Source organism: Geotrypetes seraphini, chromosome 4 (assembly GCF_902459505.1).
Source record: "Geotrypetes seraphini chromosome 4, aGeoSer1.1, whole genome shotgun sequence".
Taxonomy (NCBI): domain Eukaryota; kingdom Metazoa; phylum Chordata; class Amphibia; order Gymnophiona; family Dermophiidae; genus Geotrypetes; species Geotrypetes seraphini.
This window is the reverse complement of record NC_047087.1, coordinates 317,630,217-317,647,140: the sequence shown is the minus strand read 5'-3', so window position 1 is coordinate 317,647,140 and position 16,924 is coordinate 317,630,217. Positions and strand designations below refer to the sequence as shown.

The following is a 16,924-nucleotide window of genomic DNA, read 5'->3' as shown; positions in this document are numbered from 1 at the left end:
ACTCAGTCAGACAAGGACTTACTTGATACAATAGGAAAGTTACATATATGGGGAAGTACAATTAGGATTAAAGGGGAAAAGAACCATGGCCTCTTATCCTTTAGAAAAAGTCAAGCAGTGATCTTAGACTTTAAAGGCATCTTTATATAAGAAGAAGAAGAACTTTATTTTTGTATACCGCAATACCACAAGCAGTTCAGAGCGGTTTACATTACATTAGCAAGCCAAGAGTAGACAAAGTTCATCCGGAAGCATTTCAGAGATACAACAAGGCAGAAAAGGAGTCGGAGAAATTTATCAAAGATAGGTTTTAATTGACTTCATGAAGGTTTGGTAGGAGGGTGCATTTGAAATGAAGGTGGTTAACCATTTATTCCATTTGCCTGCTTGGAATGATAAAGCCCTTCAAGGATGGAAAAGCAAACAGGTAGGCACTAGGTGTGCAAGTGGTGCCTGGAAATTCAAAATGGTGCGACTGGGGATAAAAAGGCTTTCAGGGAGCTGTTGAATTTTTCCAGAGACAACACACTACTCAAGGAAGAAGGCATAGTGGAAAATATACTGTGAATATCTCATTTTGTCTTGTGTTAATAGTTTTTAAAGAGGGTACTGTAAGTAAATTTTGTTCAATGGACCGCAAGTTTCTGAAGGGAATATACGGAATTAATAATTTGTCAAGAAAAGATGGGAGGTTTGCCTGTCAAATTTTGAAATATAGGCGTAGAATTTTATATGTTATGCAATGTTGCAATTTCACGGTATTCACGAGGGCTATACCACAAACCATGCGAATATGAAACTGAAAAGTTATTCGCAATTTTTTGGTATTGGTGGGCTGCCTTTGACCCTAACCCCTGTGAATATGGAAGGAAAAGTATATTGTTAACAAATGGAAATTCTACAGAACTATCAATACAAAGTGCTTTGGATTGATGAAATGAAAAATTAACTGTTTGGCCACTAGCCTAAAAGAACATAACATAAGAATAGTCTTACTGGGTCAGACCAATGGTCCATCAAGCCCAGTAGCCTGTTCTCATGGTGGCCAATCCAAGTCACTAGTACCTGGCCAAAACCCAAGGAGTAGCAACATTCCATGCTACTGATCGAGGGCAAGCAGTGGCTTCCCCCCCATGTCTTTCTCAATAACAGACTATTTTACATAGAGCTCTATGGACCCCTACACGTTTACATAGAATTGATAGCTCTAAGTCTAATAGATGCTGGCATTGTCATCTAGAAGCAGGGACATTAGATCATCTTTTATTCTATTGTCCATTCATATTAACATTTTGGAAATCAATTTGGCCCCAAATAAATAGGATGTTAGAAAATCCACTTGCCTTGACATATGATACAATTCTATTTGGTACTACAATGAGAGCCCATAGTCAAATCTCATCAAATAACAACAAACTTTTATTTATAATGACTGGAATAGCAATACAGCAAATTACACGTAATTGGAAAAATTGGGACAGATTGAACTATAATTTCTGGTGGAACTCAGTTTGCCATATATATAAGATGGAACATGCATTTGCAACACAAAAAGGATATATGAATAAGTTCAAGAAAATTTGGGGACCATTAACAGAATATTGCAATATTTGAATTTCATTTTCCCATAATAAGAAAATAGTATAAAGAAGGAGGGGGGGAGGGGTTAAGGGGAGGGAATTATTCTCTTTATCATATATTATAAATAAAATATTATAATAGATGATATTCTTACATGAAAATAACGTAATAAAGGGAGGGGGAAAAGGTTCATATTTAAATAATAATTGATAAAATCATTACAATATATATATTGTATAACTTTATAAGAAAAATAATTACAATTATATGATATATAAAACCATAAGAAAAATAAGACAAGAAATGTTATATATAAAATATATTATAAAAATATCAAGTGTATTGTTAAGATAATTGTATGAAAATTTATGACACTTGTTGTTAAATGGAAAAAAAATTCAATAAAAAAACTTAAACAGTGAAAAATAACAGACTATGGACTTTTTGTCCAGGAACTTGTCCAACCCTTTCTTAAAACCAGCTATGCTATCTGCTCTTGAAGGCAGATAAAATTCAAATGGCCCATCTAGTCTGCCCATCCAGAGCATCCACTATCTCTTTTCCTATTGCACACTTTCTTGAATTCAGACACAGTCTTTATCTCCACCACCTCTTCCGGGAGACCTGTTCCATGCAACTACCATCCTTTCTGTGAAAAAAGTATTTCCTTAGATTACTTACATTACACTAGTGATTTCTATTCCGCCTATACCTTGCAGTTCTAAGCGGATTACATTAGAAGAAAGCTGGACGTATGCAGGAGAATTACATAACATAGAAGAAAGCAGGTTTCAGGTTACAAATAGAGGTTACATATTGAGGTTTCGGACGTTTTGAGACATTGAGGAGACCTATCAAGCAGATTACTCCTGAGCCTATCACCTCTTAACTTCATCCTATGCCCTCTTATTTCAGAGCTTCCTTTCAACTGAAAGAGACTTGAGTTGTGCGCCTAACACCACGTAGGTATTTTAACATTTCTATCATATTTCCCCTTTCTCACATTTCCTCCAAAGTATACATATTGAGATTTTGAAGTCTATCCTCATACGCCTTATGACGAAGACCATGCACCATTCTAGTAGCCTTCCTCTGGACTGATTCAATCCTTTTTATATCTTTTTGAAGGTGCGGTCTCCAAAATTGCACACAATATTCTAAATGAGGTCTCGCCACAGAGTTATACAGGGGCATAAATACCTCCTTTTTTTTTTTTTTTCCTTTTGGCAAATACCTCTCCCTATGCAACTTAGCATTCCTTCTAGCTTTCGCCATCACCTTTTCAACCTGTTTGGCCACCTTAAGATCATCACATACAATCATACCCAAGTCCCTCTCTACTGTCGTGCACAAGTTCTTCACCCCCTAAACTGTATAGTATCCTAGTGTTTTTGCAAATAACATAACCTTGCATTTCTTAGCATTAAATTTTAGCTTCCAAATTTGAGACCATTCTTCAAGCTTCGCTATATCTTTTTCATGTTGTTCACATCATCCTGGGTGTCTATCACAGATTTTGGTATCATCTGCAAAGAGGAAAATCTTACCTGACAGCCCTTCAGCAGTATCGCTTATAAAAATGTTAAGAACAGGTCCAAGAACAGAACTTTAAGACACACCACTGGTAACATCCCTTTCCTCAGAGCGATCTCCATTGAGCACTACTCTGTCACCTTCCACTCAACCAGTTCCTGACCCAACCTGTCACTTTGGCAAGGCAAATCATAGGTTGCATACTTAGGAGTTTCGTCAGCCATAAGCCTGAAGTCATTATGCCATTGTATAGATCCATGGTGAGGCCCCACCTGGAATACTGTGTGCAGTTCTGGAGGCCGCATTACCGTAAGGATGTGCTGAGACTGGAGTCGGTCCATAGAATGGCCACCCGGATGGTCTCGGGACTCAAGGATCTCCCGTACGAGGAACGGCTGGATAAGTTGCAGCTGTACTCACTCGAGGAACACAGAGAGAGGGGTGACATGATCGAGACATTCAAGTATCTTACGGGCTGCATCGAGGTGGAAGAAGATATCTTCTTTTTCAAGGGTCCCGCAGCAAGAAGGGGGCATCCGTGGAAAATCAGGGGCGGGAAACTGCACGGGGACACCAGGAAATTCTTTTTCACTGAAAGGGTGGTTGATCGCTGGAATAGTCTTCCACTTCAGATTATTGAGGCCAGCAGCGTGCCTGATTTTAAGGCCAAATGGGATAGACACGTGGGATCTATTCACAGAGAAAGGTAGGAGAAGGTCATTGGGGTGGGCAGACTAGATGGGCCGTGGCCCTTATCTGCTGTCTATTTCTATGTTTCTATGTTTGGGGCTCATCCCAAGGGCACTCATTTTATTTATTAGATGCCTGTGTGGAACTCTTACTCTTATCAAAGGCTTTTCTAAAATCTAAATAGACAAGACCTACCTCTAATGAGTCCAAGTTGCCTCCGGTCATGTAATGCACCGGATTCCAGAAACTTCACCATTCTCTGTTTTAAAAGTGTTTCCGTTAATTTGGTTACCACAGAAGTAAGACTTACTGGCCTATAATTCCCTATCTCTTTCTTACTTCCACTTTTGTGTAGAGCAGTGGTCTCAAACTTGCGGCCCGGGGGCCACATGCGGCCCGCCAGGTACTATTTTGAGGCCCTCGGTATGTTTATCATAATCACAAAAGTAAAATAAAACAGTTTTTTGATCATAGGTCTCTACCTATAAATGACAATATTATTATTAAGACTTGGCCAAAAAGAAAGATTTATAAACTATGAAGAGTTTTACCTCATGCAAAATTATTATTTCTTTAATAAGACATTAACTATTTTTTCTGCAGCCCTCCAAGTACCTATAAATCCAAATTGTGGCCCTGCAAAGGGTTTGAGTTTGAGACCACTGGTGTAGAGGGACCACATCTACCTTTCTTCAGTCCTCCAGTATCACTCCTGACTCTAGAGAAGCATTGAAAAGGTTAGTCAGCGGAGCCACCAGAACTTCCCTAAGTTCTTCAGCACCCTCAGATGTACACCATTTGGCCCCATCTCTTTGCCCACTTTTAATTTAGCTAGCTCCTTACGAACACAGCCCTCTGAAAATTGATCAGGGTCTACCACTCCTCTATCCCTATTCACTTTTCTCTTATGTGGTTCCATTCCTGGTGCTTCAGCCGTGAACACAGAACAGAAATATTTTTTAAGCAATTAGGCCTTTTCTTTATCAGCTTCTACATATTTCTCCCCTTCACCTTTGAGTTTCACAATGCCACTTTTGCACTTCTTTCTATCACAGATATCTAAAAAATGTCTCGTCTCCCCATTTTGCCATGACAGCTGTTTTTTCTTCCATTTGCATCTTTGCTTTCCTGACTACTCAACCAGCCTCTCTTAACTTTTCCAGATATTTTTTGCCTGTCTTCCTCTTTCTGTGATCTTTCATAGTTTATGAAAGCTAATCTCTTATTCCTTACCTTCTCACCTACTATGTTTGAGAGCCAAAGCGGCCTTCTTTTCCTCTACTTTTACTTACTTGCCTCACAAAAAGGTCTGTCACCCTTAAAATAACTCCTTTCCGTTTTGTGCACTGCATTTCCACTCCTTCCAGACATTCCCATCCACACAACAATTCCTTAACGTAATCCCCTATCTGAACAAAGTTAGTTTTTTTAAAAGGACTTAAGTGGAGGCTTCAGTTTCCTGGATTATTCTTGCAGCCTGTAGGCATACTCTTTCACCCCGATTTGATATATTGCGCACGCAAATCTTTGCATATTGGTGATGTGCAGTGCAACTTAATTGGTTAATCAGTGCTGGTGATTGCAGATTAACATGCAACTGTTGACATTAATTAGAATATATGTGCATAATTTTCTAAGCATATTCTATAAAGTGCATGTAAATTCTAGTGCTCGGCTCTCAAAAGGGAATGTGGCTAGTGGAGGAGCATTGGCTGTTCCTAAACGTTGGGCTCACTATTGTAGAATATGCCTGATCCAAGCACAAGTTAGGCCCATACGTTTAGGCCTAGTTTTCAGTGGCATAAATGCCTCTGCATTAAAGGTTAGCCGCATGGACAGGCGCTATGCATGATTCGATAAACAGGATGTGGTTTATAAGAATAGCGCCAAGTGCCAATTTTTGTGTGACAGAGTTTACTCCTTTGAGAAAGAAGTTTACTCTGCAGCTGCCTGCACTCTGTGTGTGAGGGAAGGATGCCTTGCTGCCGCATGCGCTCAGAGAAGGATGCCCTGCTGCCGCACGCACTCAGGGAAGAACACTCTGCCGCCGCCCATGCTGTACTTGCTCAGTGGATGGTGGTAGGAATACCTGAATAAATTCATTTAAACCATTCTGAACTCCCCTGGGAGAATGGTATAGAAAATTGAATGAATGAATAAATAAATATATATTAATATGGGAAGCTTGGTTACCTGCTCTTTAGATAGTTGAATGATTCCATCATCCACTGCTGACAATTTTATAAAATTTTAAAGCATGACAGTTGCCAAAAATGATATAAATAAAATATAAAAACTTCAAAGTGTTTTTAGAGCAGTTCTGTGATTTGTTTTCCTGTGCCCACCTGTTTATCAGCAAATTAATGTATTCCTTAATTTGCAGGAAGTGGAAAATCCCCTCACAGAAGAACACTGAGCGCAGATACCGCCAAAGTGGGCATGCCAGAGAATTCATCTGACGAATGCATGTCACCCTTTGGTCTCCAGAACGATCCCTTTACTCATCCTAACATCCCTACATCGCAGAAATTTGCCACAGTGCCCAGACAGAGGAACCCATTTGAGGATGATAGAAGATCCTGGGACTGCAGCCAAGACATGGTCTCCAAACCGGTGGAAGCCAAGAAGAAGGAGAAGATTAGCCTTTTTGAGAGGGTGACCGGAAAGAAGGATGCAAAGAAGTCTGAAAAGGTCAGCAATGGGGGATCAGAAGGATGGCGAGATCTCCAGTCACCCAGTACCACAGGGGAGGCAATGCCAGAGGGTGTGGATTATGACTCCACAAATCCATTCACAGCAAACTTCAGGGTTGCAAGCGCTATGACAGGGTGAGTGAATGTCACCTTGCTTTATTAATGTTACACCAAGCCAGGAAGCTTGAAAGTCCTCCTCACCACATCCCCTGGATGATGCTGAAATGGAACTCTGTACCCCACCCTTGCTTCTGCTGTTGTGGTGTGGCTTGCTAACAGTTGCCCTCTCATCAGTTTCTCCAGCATAACTGGAATGCTTTTGAGAGGGGAACTGTGAGTCTGCTGCATAATTCATCTCAGAATTTGGAAGAAATACCTATTCTCAAGTTATAGAGAGAGACGCTTAGATTACTGCAATCTAACTGGTATCCTGCAGTGTCTCCTCTCCCCCTTGCAATCTGAAAAATTCTGCTGCATGACTCATCTTCTACCAACCTCGCTACGCTCATGTCACCCCTCTTCTTAAGTCACTTCACTGGCTCTGTTTTCTCTTACAGTTCAAGCTCCTATTGCTGACCTACAAGTTTGTTCATTCTGCTGCCCTTCAATATCTCTTCTCTCTCCTTATCCACCTCCCAGAGAACTCTTAGCTGTACCCTTCTCCTCCACTGCCAATTCCAGACTTCGTTCCTTTCATCTAGCTGCCCCCTATGCCTGGAATAAATTACTCGAGTTTGTCTGTCAGGCCCCTTCCCTTCCCTTATTTAAAAGCAGACTGAAAACTCACCTTTTTGATATAGACATCAATTTTTAACCCAACTCCTCTCTCTTTCAACCCAGCCAGCTGATTAACCGTTCCCCTTAACTGTATCCATGACATCTTGTTTGTCTGTCTTGCCTGTTTAGATTGTAAGCTCTTTTGAGCAGGGACTATTTTTTTACTCTTTGACTCTGTACAGCGCTGCGTACGTCTGGTAGTGCTATAGAAATAATTAATAGTATCGTATTTCCCTGAAAATAAGACCAACCCCGAAAATAAGCCCTAGCATGATTTTCGGGGTAGGTCTTAATATAAGCCCTACCCCCGAAAATAAACACTCAACCCGACCCTCCCCTGCCGTGCAGCCGAACTGACGAACCCCCGCTGACCCTCCATCCTTCCCTCCCAACCAATCCCCGCCGACCGCGACTATAAATACCTTCCAGCAGAGGAGCTTCGGGCCAGCAGCACTCATAGGCTGCTTCACGGCCTTCTCGCTGGGGCCTTCTGTGTGCTGTGTTACTGATGACATCATGAGTGACGTGGTAGAGGGAATATTTTTTTACTGTACAGCTGCTGGAGGAATAGAGCAACATGTTTGATTTTCAAATCAGGGGTCAGCTAGGCTGAATTCCTCTTTGAAAGACAACCTCTTTAGCCAAGAGCTGATTTGCTAATTAATCCCAGTGATACTTTTTTGCATGTGTTGCTTCTAAACAAGAAATGAAAGGATCTGTTTTCGTAGCTTTTTGCCCATGGTACTTAACTGCCTGCGAGTTGCCTTTTCTCAAATACAGTGAAGAGTCCATGGGTTGTGGTGATTTACATTATTTCAGTCACATGAGAAGAAACATTTCAGGACATGTGTTCAGGTTGAGGGAGGACATGTACATGCGTAGATGGCATTTCCAAATTGTTATCTACCCTTAGAAAATGCAGGTGTAAAATGACTATGTGTAGTTTGGACACATTAAAAACGGGGGAATTGGTGGAAAATTCCCAGGTAAAATGTCTGCACAGTCTTGTAAGTTGAGCCTGTAATGGTCTAGTGAAAATGTTGTCCTTGAGCCTCCTGCTGCGCTGGTTACTAAAAGAACTCAAATTGCTGACCTGCTTTGGCTTCAAGCAGCGTCTCACTTATGGCTCTCCACATATCGGTTTTTCCACGTATCTACCACCATAGGACTCTCAGAGACCCCTGAAGAAGACTTTTTGTCAAAACGTGGATCGTGTTGGGTCTTGTGCACTTAGTGGACTAGGTCCTTTGGGTTTTTTTATGTGGATTACCTTGTTTTAATGTGGATGATTTTATTTTATGTGGATGATTTCATTGTCCTTTTGAAACTTTGACATTCTTAATAAAGTCCATCTAAGGAACATCGTCACTCCACAGTGTTTTTTTTGGTTCCGTTAGTGATCTTTAACCTGTTGCTAAAATCGTCTGTAGTACCTGAAGATTGGAGGGTGGCCAATGTTATGCCGATTTTTAAAAAGGGCTCCAGGGAAGATCTGGGAAATTTACAGACCGGTAAGCCTCACTTCAGTACCGGGCAAAATGGTAGAAACAATTATAAAAAATAAAATTGTGGAACATGTAGACAAACATGATTTAATGAGACAGTTAGCATGGGTTCAGCCTGACTTCTTTGAAGGTGTGAATAAATATGTGGTAAAGGTAAGCCGGTTGATATAGTGTATCTAGATTTTCAGAAAGCTTTTGATAAAGTTCCTCACGAAAGGCTCCTGAGAAAATTAAAGTGTCATGGGATAGGTGGCAAAGTTCAGTTGTGGATTAGGAATTGGTTATCGGATAGAAAACAGAGGTAGGGTTAAATGGTCATTTTTCTCAATGGAGTGCCGCAGGGAGTCTGTACTGGGACTGGTTCTATTTAACTTATTTATAAATGATCTGGAAATTGGAACAATGAGTGAGGTGATTAAATTTGCAGATGACACTAAACTGTTCAAAGTTGTTAAAACTCATGCGGATTGTGAAAAATTGCAGGTGGACCTTAGGAAATTGGAAGACTGGGTGTCCAAAAGGCAGATGAAATTTAATGTGAACAAATGCAAAGTGAAGAATAACCTGAATCACGTTTACTGGATTAGCGTCCAAGAAAAGGATCTGGGTATTATCGTAGACAGTACGATGAAACCTTCCACCCAATGTGTGGCGGTGGCCAAAAAAGCAAACAGGATGCTAGGAATTATTTAAAAAGGGATGGTTAACAAGACTAAGAATGTCATAATGCCCCTGTATCGCTCCATGGTGCGACCTCATCTGGAATGCTGCATTCAATTCTGGTCTCCTTATCTCAAGAAAGATATAGTGGCGCTAGAAAAGGCTCAAAGAAGAGCAACCAAGATAGTAAAGGGGATGGAACTCTTCTCGTATGAGGAAAGACTAAAACGGTTAGGGCTGAGGGGAGATATGATTGAAATCTTCAAAATCCTGAGTGGAGAAGAACGGGTACAAGTGGATTGATTTTTCACTCCGTCAAAAATTACAAAGTCTAGGGGACACTCGATGAAATTGCAAGGAAATACTTTTAAAATCAATAGGAGGAAATATTTTTTCATTCAGAGAATAGTTAAGCTCTGATACGTGTTGCCAGAGGATGTGGTAAGAGCGGATAGTGTAGCTGGTTTTAAGAAAGGTTTGGGCAAGTTCCTGGAGGAAAAGTCCATAGTCTGTTAGAAAGACATGGGGGAAGCCACTGCTTGCCCTGGATCGGTAGCATGGAATGTTGATACTCCTTGGGTTTTGGTCAGGTACTAGTGACCTGGATTGGCCACCATGTGAACGGGCTACTGGGCTTGATGGACCATTAGTCTGACCCAGTAAGGCTATTCTTATGTACTTATGTACTATAGCTTCTGGCGACCATTTGCTTACCTGTATCATTCTTTCTCCTTCTTGCTCACTTGAAAAACTTTTACACCATCCAGCTTCTATTCCAGAGGGATGGTGGAGACTACGCAAAGTTCATTAGTTTATGTTTATGTTTCTTATAAACTGATTTGAATTGACTACCCAGTCATTAGTGGAGGCATAGAAGCTTACAATAAATATACCTTATCTGGCAGTTTATAAATATACAGAGCTGAATTCCATATGCGATGACTGGGTGGTGAGGCAATATTCTCAGGGTTTGTCCTTTGTTTTTGCCTCCATGTCTCTGAGCATATTCACTTTTTTCAAATATGAATTATATATATATATGAAAATTCAGCACTTTGTAGAGGAGCGACCTTTATTCTTGATATCCAACTAGTTTGGTTCACCCTCATTCAGATGCATTTCTTGATTGGTTTTCCCCACTGATAGTTTGACTGAGTCTGCCCTAGGATTGGTAGCATGGAATGTGGCTTCTGTTTGGATTTCTGCCAGGTACTGTGACCCAGTTTGAAAACAAGAAACTGAACTAGACGGACCATTGGTCTGACCCAATGTGCCATATTTTGTCACAAGTGAGTTTTGTACTCGGTGTCCACCAGCTAAGTGTCCCCTGAGGAAGGCGTATACCACATGCTGAAGCTGGAATCTTTGTTGGGACTACCGTATTTTCACGCAGATAACGCGCACCCGTGTAAAACGCGCACACGGGTATAGCGCGCAGAAACCACGATTTTATGTACAAAAACTTTTGTATACCGCGCTCACGGGTATACCGCGCATGCAGCCTGACTGTCCTTTCACCTGCCCCGACTCTCCTCTGGCCACCCCGACTCTCCTTTCGCCCTCCCCGACTCTCCGTGCGCTGTCCCGACTATCCGTTCACCCTCCCTGACTTTCCGTGCACTGCCCCGCCTCTCCGTGCGCTGTCCCGACTCTCCGTTCACCCTCCCTGACTTTCCGTGCACTGCCCCGACTCTCCGTGCGCTGTCCCGACTCTCCGTTCACCCTCCCTGACTTTCCGTGCACTGCCCCGCCTCTCCGTGCCTCTGCCTCAGGCCGCGCCCCCAGGTGGGACCTAAGGCTCCAGGGCCTATTCTGATTGGCCCATGCGCCTTAGGCCCCACCAGTAGGCGGAGCTTTGGGACGGATGGGCCAATCCGGCCTCATTCCGTCGTTGGCTGCCTGCCGGACAGGCGGGTTTGGCTCCCGTCTGTCCGGCCAACTACCAAAGGTACGGGGAAGGGGGGTGGGGGTGTTGTGGGGGTCGGCCAGGGGGGTCGCGGGTCGGCTGGGGGGGCGGTCGGAGGTTCTTGGGGGGGGGCGGTCATTGGAGGGAGGGGGGTTTGCGTCGAGGGCAGGAGGGCCTGGGATCCCTCCTGCCCGTAATGTAGTGCGGGGTGGGGGTAGGGGGTCGCCGTGGCCAGGAGGGTTTGGGCTCCCTCCTGGCCCGATATTGTCGGGGAGTTGGGGAGTCGGCCGGGCAAGAGGGCTTGGGCTCCCTCTTGCTCCGATCGTGGATGCGGGTGCGGGTGGGAGCGCGTGCGAGCGGTCGTTCGGGGTGGGGGTGCGAGCGGTCCTGCTGGGGGGGGTGAATCGGGCGTCAGGCGGGGTGGGAACTATGTAAAAAAAATTTTGTATACCGCGCTCACGTGTATAACGCGCGAGGGGTATGCGCGGTAGGTAAAAACGCGTATAACGCACGCGTTATATGCGTGAAAATACGGTATTTGTTTTGAATAAAGACCCGATCATTGGTTGAAAAGACACCTCCCTTGCCTTTCTTGCTTGTCTGTTTGTATCCCAAGGCAAGGTGTTCTTCTGTTTACCTGTCTTGTAATTTTGGAGCCAGCTTTCTATTAAAGATGTCGGAGCCAGTTCTTCTGATTAACAGTGCACAAGTTTTCTACTGTGTCTGTCTAATCCTCTCTCCATAGAGTACATCATAGTCCAGTAAGGCAGGCAAAGGGCTGGAGATGAGATGACACTCTCTGGGCCTAATAAAACTGTTACAATAGAATGCATTAATTTAATATAGAAACACCTTCACCATGCAAGAAAAAGTGAGCTCACATCCTAGGCTGCTGGCACTGGCAAACTCCGCTTATATTCATCCTATCAAAAGAATTATTTGCAAAATAAATCAGCTCTGAAAATAATGGAGGAGTCTGTACAGCTGTCAGAAAGTGAGCAGAGATGATAAATGGCCCATTCTTTGCTGCTGCTATGATTATCTGCCAGCTACATACTTAGGTAATGATAGCTGGTTTTCTCCGTTCACTGCTCATGCTCAAAGATCTTTGCTACAGGGTATAAGTACAAAAGCAACTCTTACCCCGACTCTGGTCTCCTCCACCTTGGCTCACCCTCTACCCTGGTAGTTACCAGTGATCAGTCAGCAAAGCGCTTTGCAGGGCCAGTGGGAATGCAGCCAGTTATCACTTGTTCAGCCACACAGCACCTCCCCCCCCCATTAAACTGTAAGACATTTGCATTCCATGTATAATCCAGTCTATAGCAAGGTCAGAAATTAGCATCATGCAACAGATGCTTTTAATATACAGCCTAGATTTGGCAAAGTATTAACCAATGGCAAATCAGCTTCAAGAATGCCTAATGCCATCACAATAGGCTCTAGCACTAGTGAAAGTTTAGCTGAAGGAACTAAATAGATAAAGCGTCTTCTGTGCATAAAGCCAATTTTTAAAACTGCACAAAACATAGGTACATGGAAAGAATAGACTCCAGCATTTCTGGAGGGCATAGTTTGTATGGAGTAGAGGTAGAATTGCATTGAATGCATGATTTTATAAATACATGTGTGCATGCATGTATTTATAGATTTTTCTGAGCACCTGGTCTGTGGGCATTTGTGTGCTGTCAGAACTGGTTCTGGAAGTCTATCTGATAAGGGCATGTAGCTGCCTATGTTTCCTTATAATTTAAAAAAAAAAATCTTTCTGGACTTTTGGTTTATGGCTTATTTAATCGAAATGCCACTTTTCATGAGTGCATAATAGAGACCCTGCTATAAATTTCCCCTTGCAATGTGTTCAAAAGGAGGATTTAAAAGAGTTTAAGCAGCAGCAGTACGCCCTGATTTTGGTCTTTAGTAATTCTGTTGATGGCTAAAACAAATAAGAGCTTTAATCAAGTAAGAAAGTATGCAAGGTGCTCCTGCTTTTTACCTGTGAGATTGGAACATGTTTCCTTATCCTCCTGCTAGACCAGTCCAGAAGAGTAGGTTTTACTCCCCAACCAGCAGATGGAGGCAGAGAGCACTGAGGCCTAGATGCATTAAAGAGTATCAGTAAGACCGTGTGGGTCTGCTCCGATCCAATTTTGGGCCGATGCAAAAAGAGCTATTCATGCACTAAAAAGGTTTGCATGCAAATGATTCATGTGGTGGTTCGTTGTAATTCCCGACTCTGCCGTCCAATTGATCAGCTGTTCGGAGCAAGAAACATTTTTGTTTCGGGTTTCTTTGGGGGGTTTTATATGGGCACAGATGCTGTGCGTGTTATACGCACATAATATCTGCCCCATTAAAGAAGAAAAAAAGCCCCCACAGTACCGATGATGGCCCTCCCCGCAAACCCCCAGAGAATGCGACATCTTGGACCCTCTTCTTTGAACCTTTCATAATTGTGTGTGTCATGATAAATTTGGAAACACCTTTAGTGGCCAACTGCCTCACTTATCAATTTGAGGACCCTGTCTTTGTACACAGGAGATGTTAAAAAGCTTTGTCAGTGCGAATAGTGCTGAATTTTTAATTTGTGTACCATAGAGCCTTTCAGTTTTAAACTCTCATTGAATGGAACGCCATCTATTAATTTCAGAAAATTGTCAGGTGTCACTGCCTGCATGCTTTTCTGATTGGTCTTATAATCTCTCTCTCTCTGGTAGATATGCCTGGTTGGTATTATTTTTTTTTCCATATTGCCATATTTGGAACTATTTGGACGCAACAGTTATACTTTCAGACTCCTGAAGCAGCTCTGGAGAAACAAGGGGACCTTTGTCGACTCTGCAATGATTGAGATTGATGCTGCTGGCTTAGAGAAAGTGGTATTGCTTTTGGGAGGGTTTTGATATATCAGTGTAGCAGTATTGTTATATATACTGTAGTTACTGCCATCTTTTTTTTTTCTTTTGTTAAAGAGAAAATCTTATTTGCAATTTCTATACCCCTTCTCTGCAAAAACTTTTTGATTTGTTTTTGAGATGGTTTTTTTCCCAATCTTATCACTGTGGTGTAGGGTTTTTTGCCATCTCTCGTTTTGATATGCTGATTGAGGCTAGCTGTAGCCGCCTATTTGAACCTATATGGTCCTGGAGGAGGTGTTTAGCTTTTGAGATACATCTTGCCTTCTGCTTTGTTAATTTTTGCCATATAAAGGACCTGCATGGTCCAGAGTTTGAAACAAAACAGAAGAATCAATTCACTGCAAGTAAATCATTTGAGCAAACATTAGGATTCACAGAAATAGCAGCAATATTCCTTCAAAAAATTTATTACAACAATAACGAATTGATTCAACATGAGCTGTGTTTCTGCTGTAGAGCCTGCTTCAAAAGTCTAGTCAAAATAAAAACATATAAAATGAATCTGAATACAAACCATTCAGAATGAATGAATATCGGTAACATGGAATATCACTATTTGGGTTTGTGCCAGGTACTTGGGGCCTGGATTGGCCACGGTTGAAAATAGGCTACTGGGCTAGAGGGAACATTGGTTTAATCCAGTACAGCTATTTTTATGTTCTTTATGTAAAATATTAAGAAAAGGTGAATAAAATAAAATACTAGGGAAATGGATTGGGACTTGTATACCACCTGTTTGTAGTTATAACCATACTCAAAGCACTTAACATATAGGTACTTTAAGCATTTTCCCCTTTCTGTCCTGGTGGGCTCACAATTTATCACAATACATATACATACATAAAACAAAATAATGCATTAGTACAATAAAAAATAACATGAGAATTATAACAGTAAGAAACCAATATATACATTACAAATGATACAAACAAATAAATGCAGAAAGGGAGTAAACCACATTATTATTATTTTAAAAATTTCTATACCGTTTATAATTAAACGGTTAACAAGGTATACATATATAATCTTAAAACATCATAAAATAGACATAAAAAGATCTTAAAACTCATAAAAACAAACCTTAAAAGAGATAAACATTAATATAACTGTGGATCTCAAACAGTTCTGACTAAAAGAAAGCATCAACAAACAACTGGGTTTTAAGTAATTTTCTAAACATACCCCTCTCACAACAATTCCGGATCTGTCCTACCAAAGAATTCCAAATCTTAACTCCTGCACAGCAGAGAATCTTTTTGCTAGTATCAACCAACCTTGGGCTCACGGTTGTCTACAGCAAGGCTAAGTTCTCAGAGCGCAAAGATCGTTTTGGAATATAACTAGATATGTTATTTTTTTACCTTTTCTGGAATATTTCCATACTGTATAAATGAATTATATATAGAATGAAACTTACAGAAGAGGGATATCGTCCGGTCTACCCAAATTGTACATAGTTCATCTTGAACCGTCCTCGCCATTTTCAGAGTATAAACCGTAGAAGTTTGTCCTGCCTGGATCTTGCAGTCCCATGCTAAGTGCTAGATGGATGCTTCAATGCCTTTTGTTGGAGATATGCTTTATTAAGCCTCTTCTCATCTGTGCTTTACTGCCTCCTTTACCAAGGAGCTGATTGCCCTTGCAGTCATATTGCTTCAGCTCATGGGTACAGCATCCTCGACTGCTTTATTGGCTAGACAAGGGATTCTTAACTTAGGCCTCTGGACACACCTAGCCAGTCAGGTTTTCAGGATATCCACAATGGCTTATTTATCTATCTTCACTCCATTGTATACAAACCTATCTCATGCATGTTCATTGTGGATATCCTGACACCCTGTGGCTAGGTAGGAAAACCCCTAGGCATCCCTTTAACTTTGTATCAAGCTAGGGATAATAACCGTGGGTGTTGACTGGTAAAACCCATTTAGGTGCCTGTGTTTTGAGATTCTGCTTGATCTCTGATCATTCCTTTTTCTTCCCACTGTACAAAGTAGAATATTTTATAGTCTTAGTGTGTTTGACGGCTCATACGTGTATGCATGTGTTATAGACACTCCATATGGAACAAGCTATCTAAAGTATTTTAAAAACTTACAGTGAGCTAATAGGATAAAGTGAAAATTTTTCAATTTACGAGGACTGACAGGTGTGAAAAGGAAAAGCATCTTTAATTTTAATGTGTCGTTAGAACCTCTTTAGAGAAACTGGACTGGCTATTAACAAGGTCTTTGGAGACAGGCGATGGGTAATTAACAAGACCTATCCAGATAGAGTTTAGGTAATTAATGAGCTCCCGCAGTCTGGACGCATGGTGGGAGATGGCGCTTCAGCGTTTCAGCAGGACATGTCGCTACTAGTTCCAAAGAGCCTGTGCCAGATGCCGAATGAGACTTCCCTCGAGTCTTTGGGAGGTTTCTGAGAAACACTATACAAAATAAAAAGGGAATAAGTGGCTCTTGGCAGCTCTCTCTTCAATTTTGGCAAGAATAAATCTCTTTCCCCTTCAAATAATCTGAATGGTGCTAAGCTTTGCAAACTTCACTCTGAATGTGAGAGCTATGAAGGATTTAGATTGCACACAAATTCCTTGTTTTCAGTTGAAAGAGAGCACATTCTCCAGATCCCAGAGAGAGCCTCGAATCCAGTCCTACCCTTCTC

At 41.7% G+C, this 16,924-nt stretch overlaps 1 protein-coding gene across 3 annotated transcripts in view; it reads left to right on the top strand.

Moving 5' to 3' along the window:
* The window catches only part of RAB11FIP2 (RAB11 family interacting protein 2), a 146,190-nt gene that overhangs the window by 39,120 nt on the left and 90,146 nt on the right, over positions 1–16,924 (top strand). For 2 of the 3 annotated variants that reach the window (XM_033941011.1, XM_033941013.1), the window contains exon 3: positions 6,188–6,632. In XM_033941011.1, coding sequence (XP_033796902.1) covers positions 6,188–6,632 — 445 coding nt within the window. The remainder of the gene's footprint in view (positions 1–6,187; positions 6,633–16,924) is intronic. The other variant, XM_033941012.1, reaches the window with a different exon arrangement.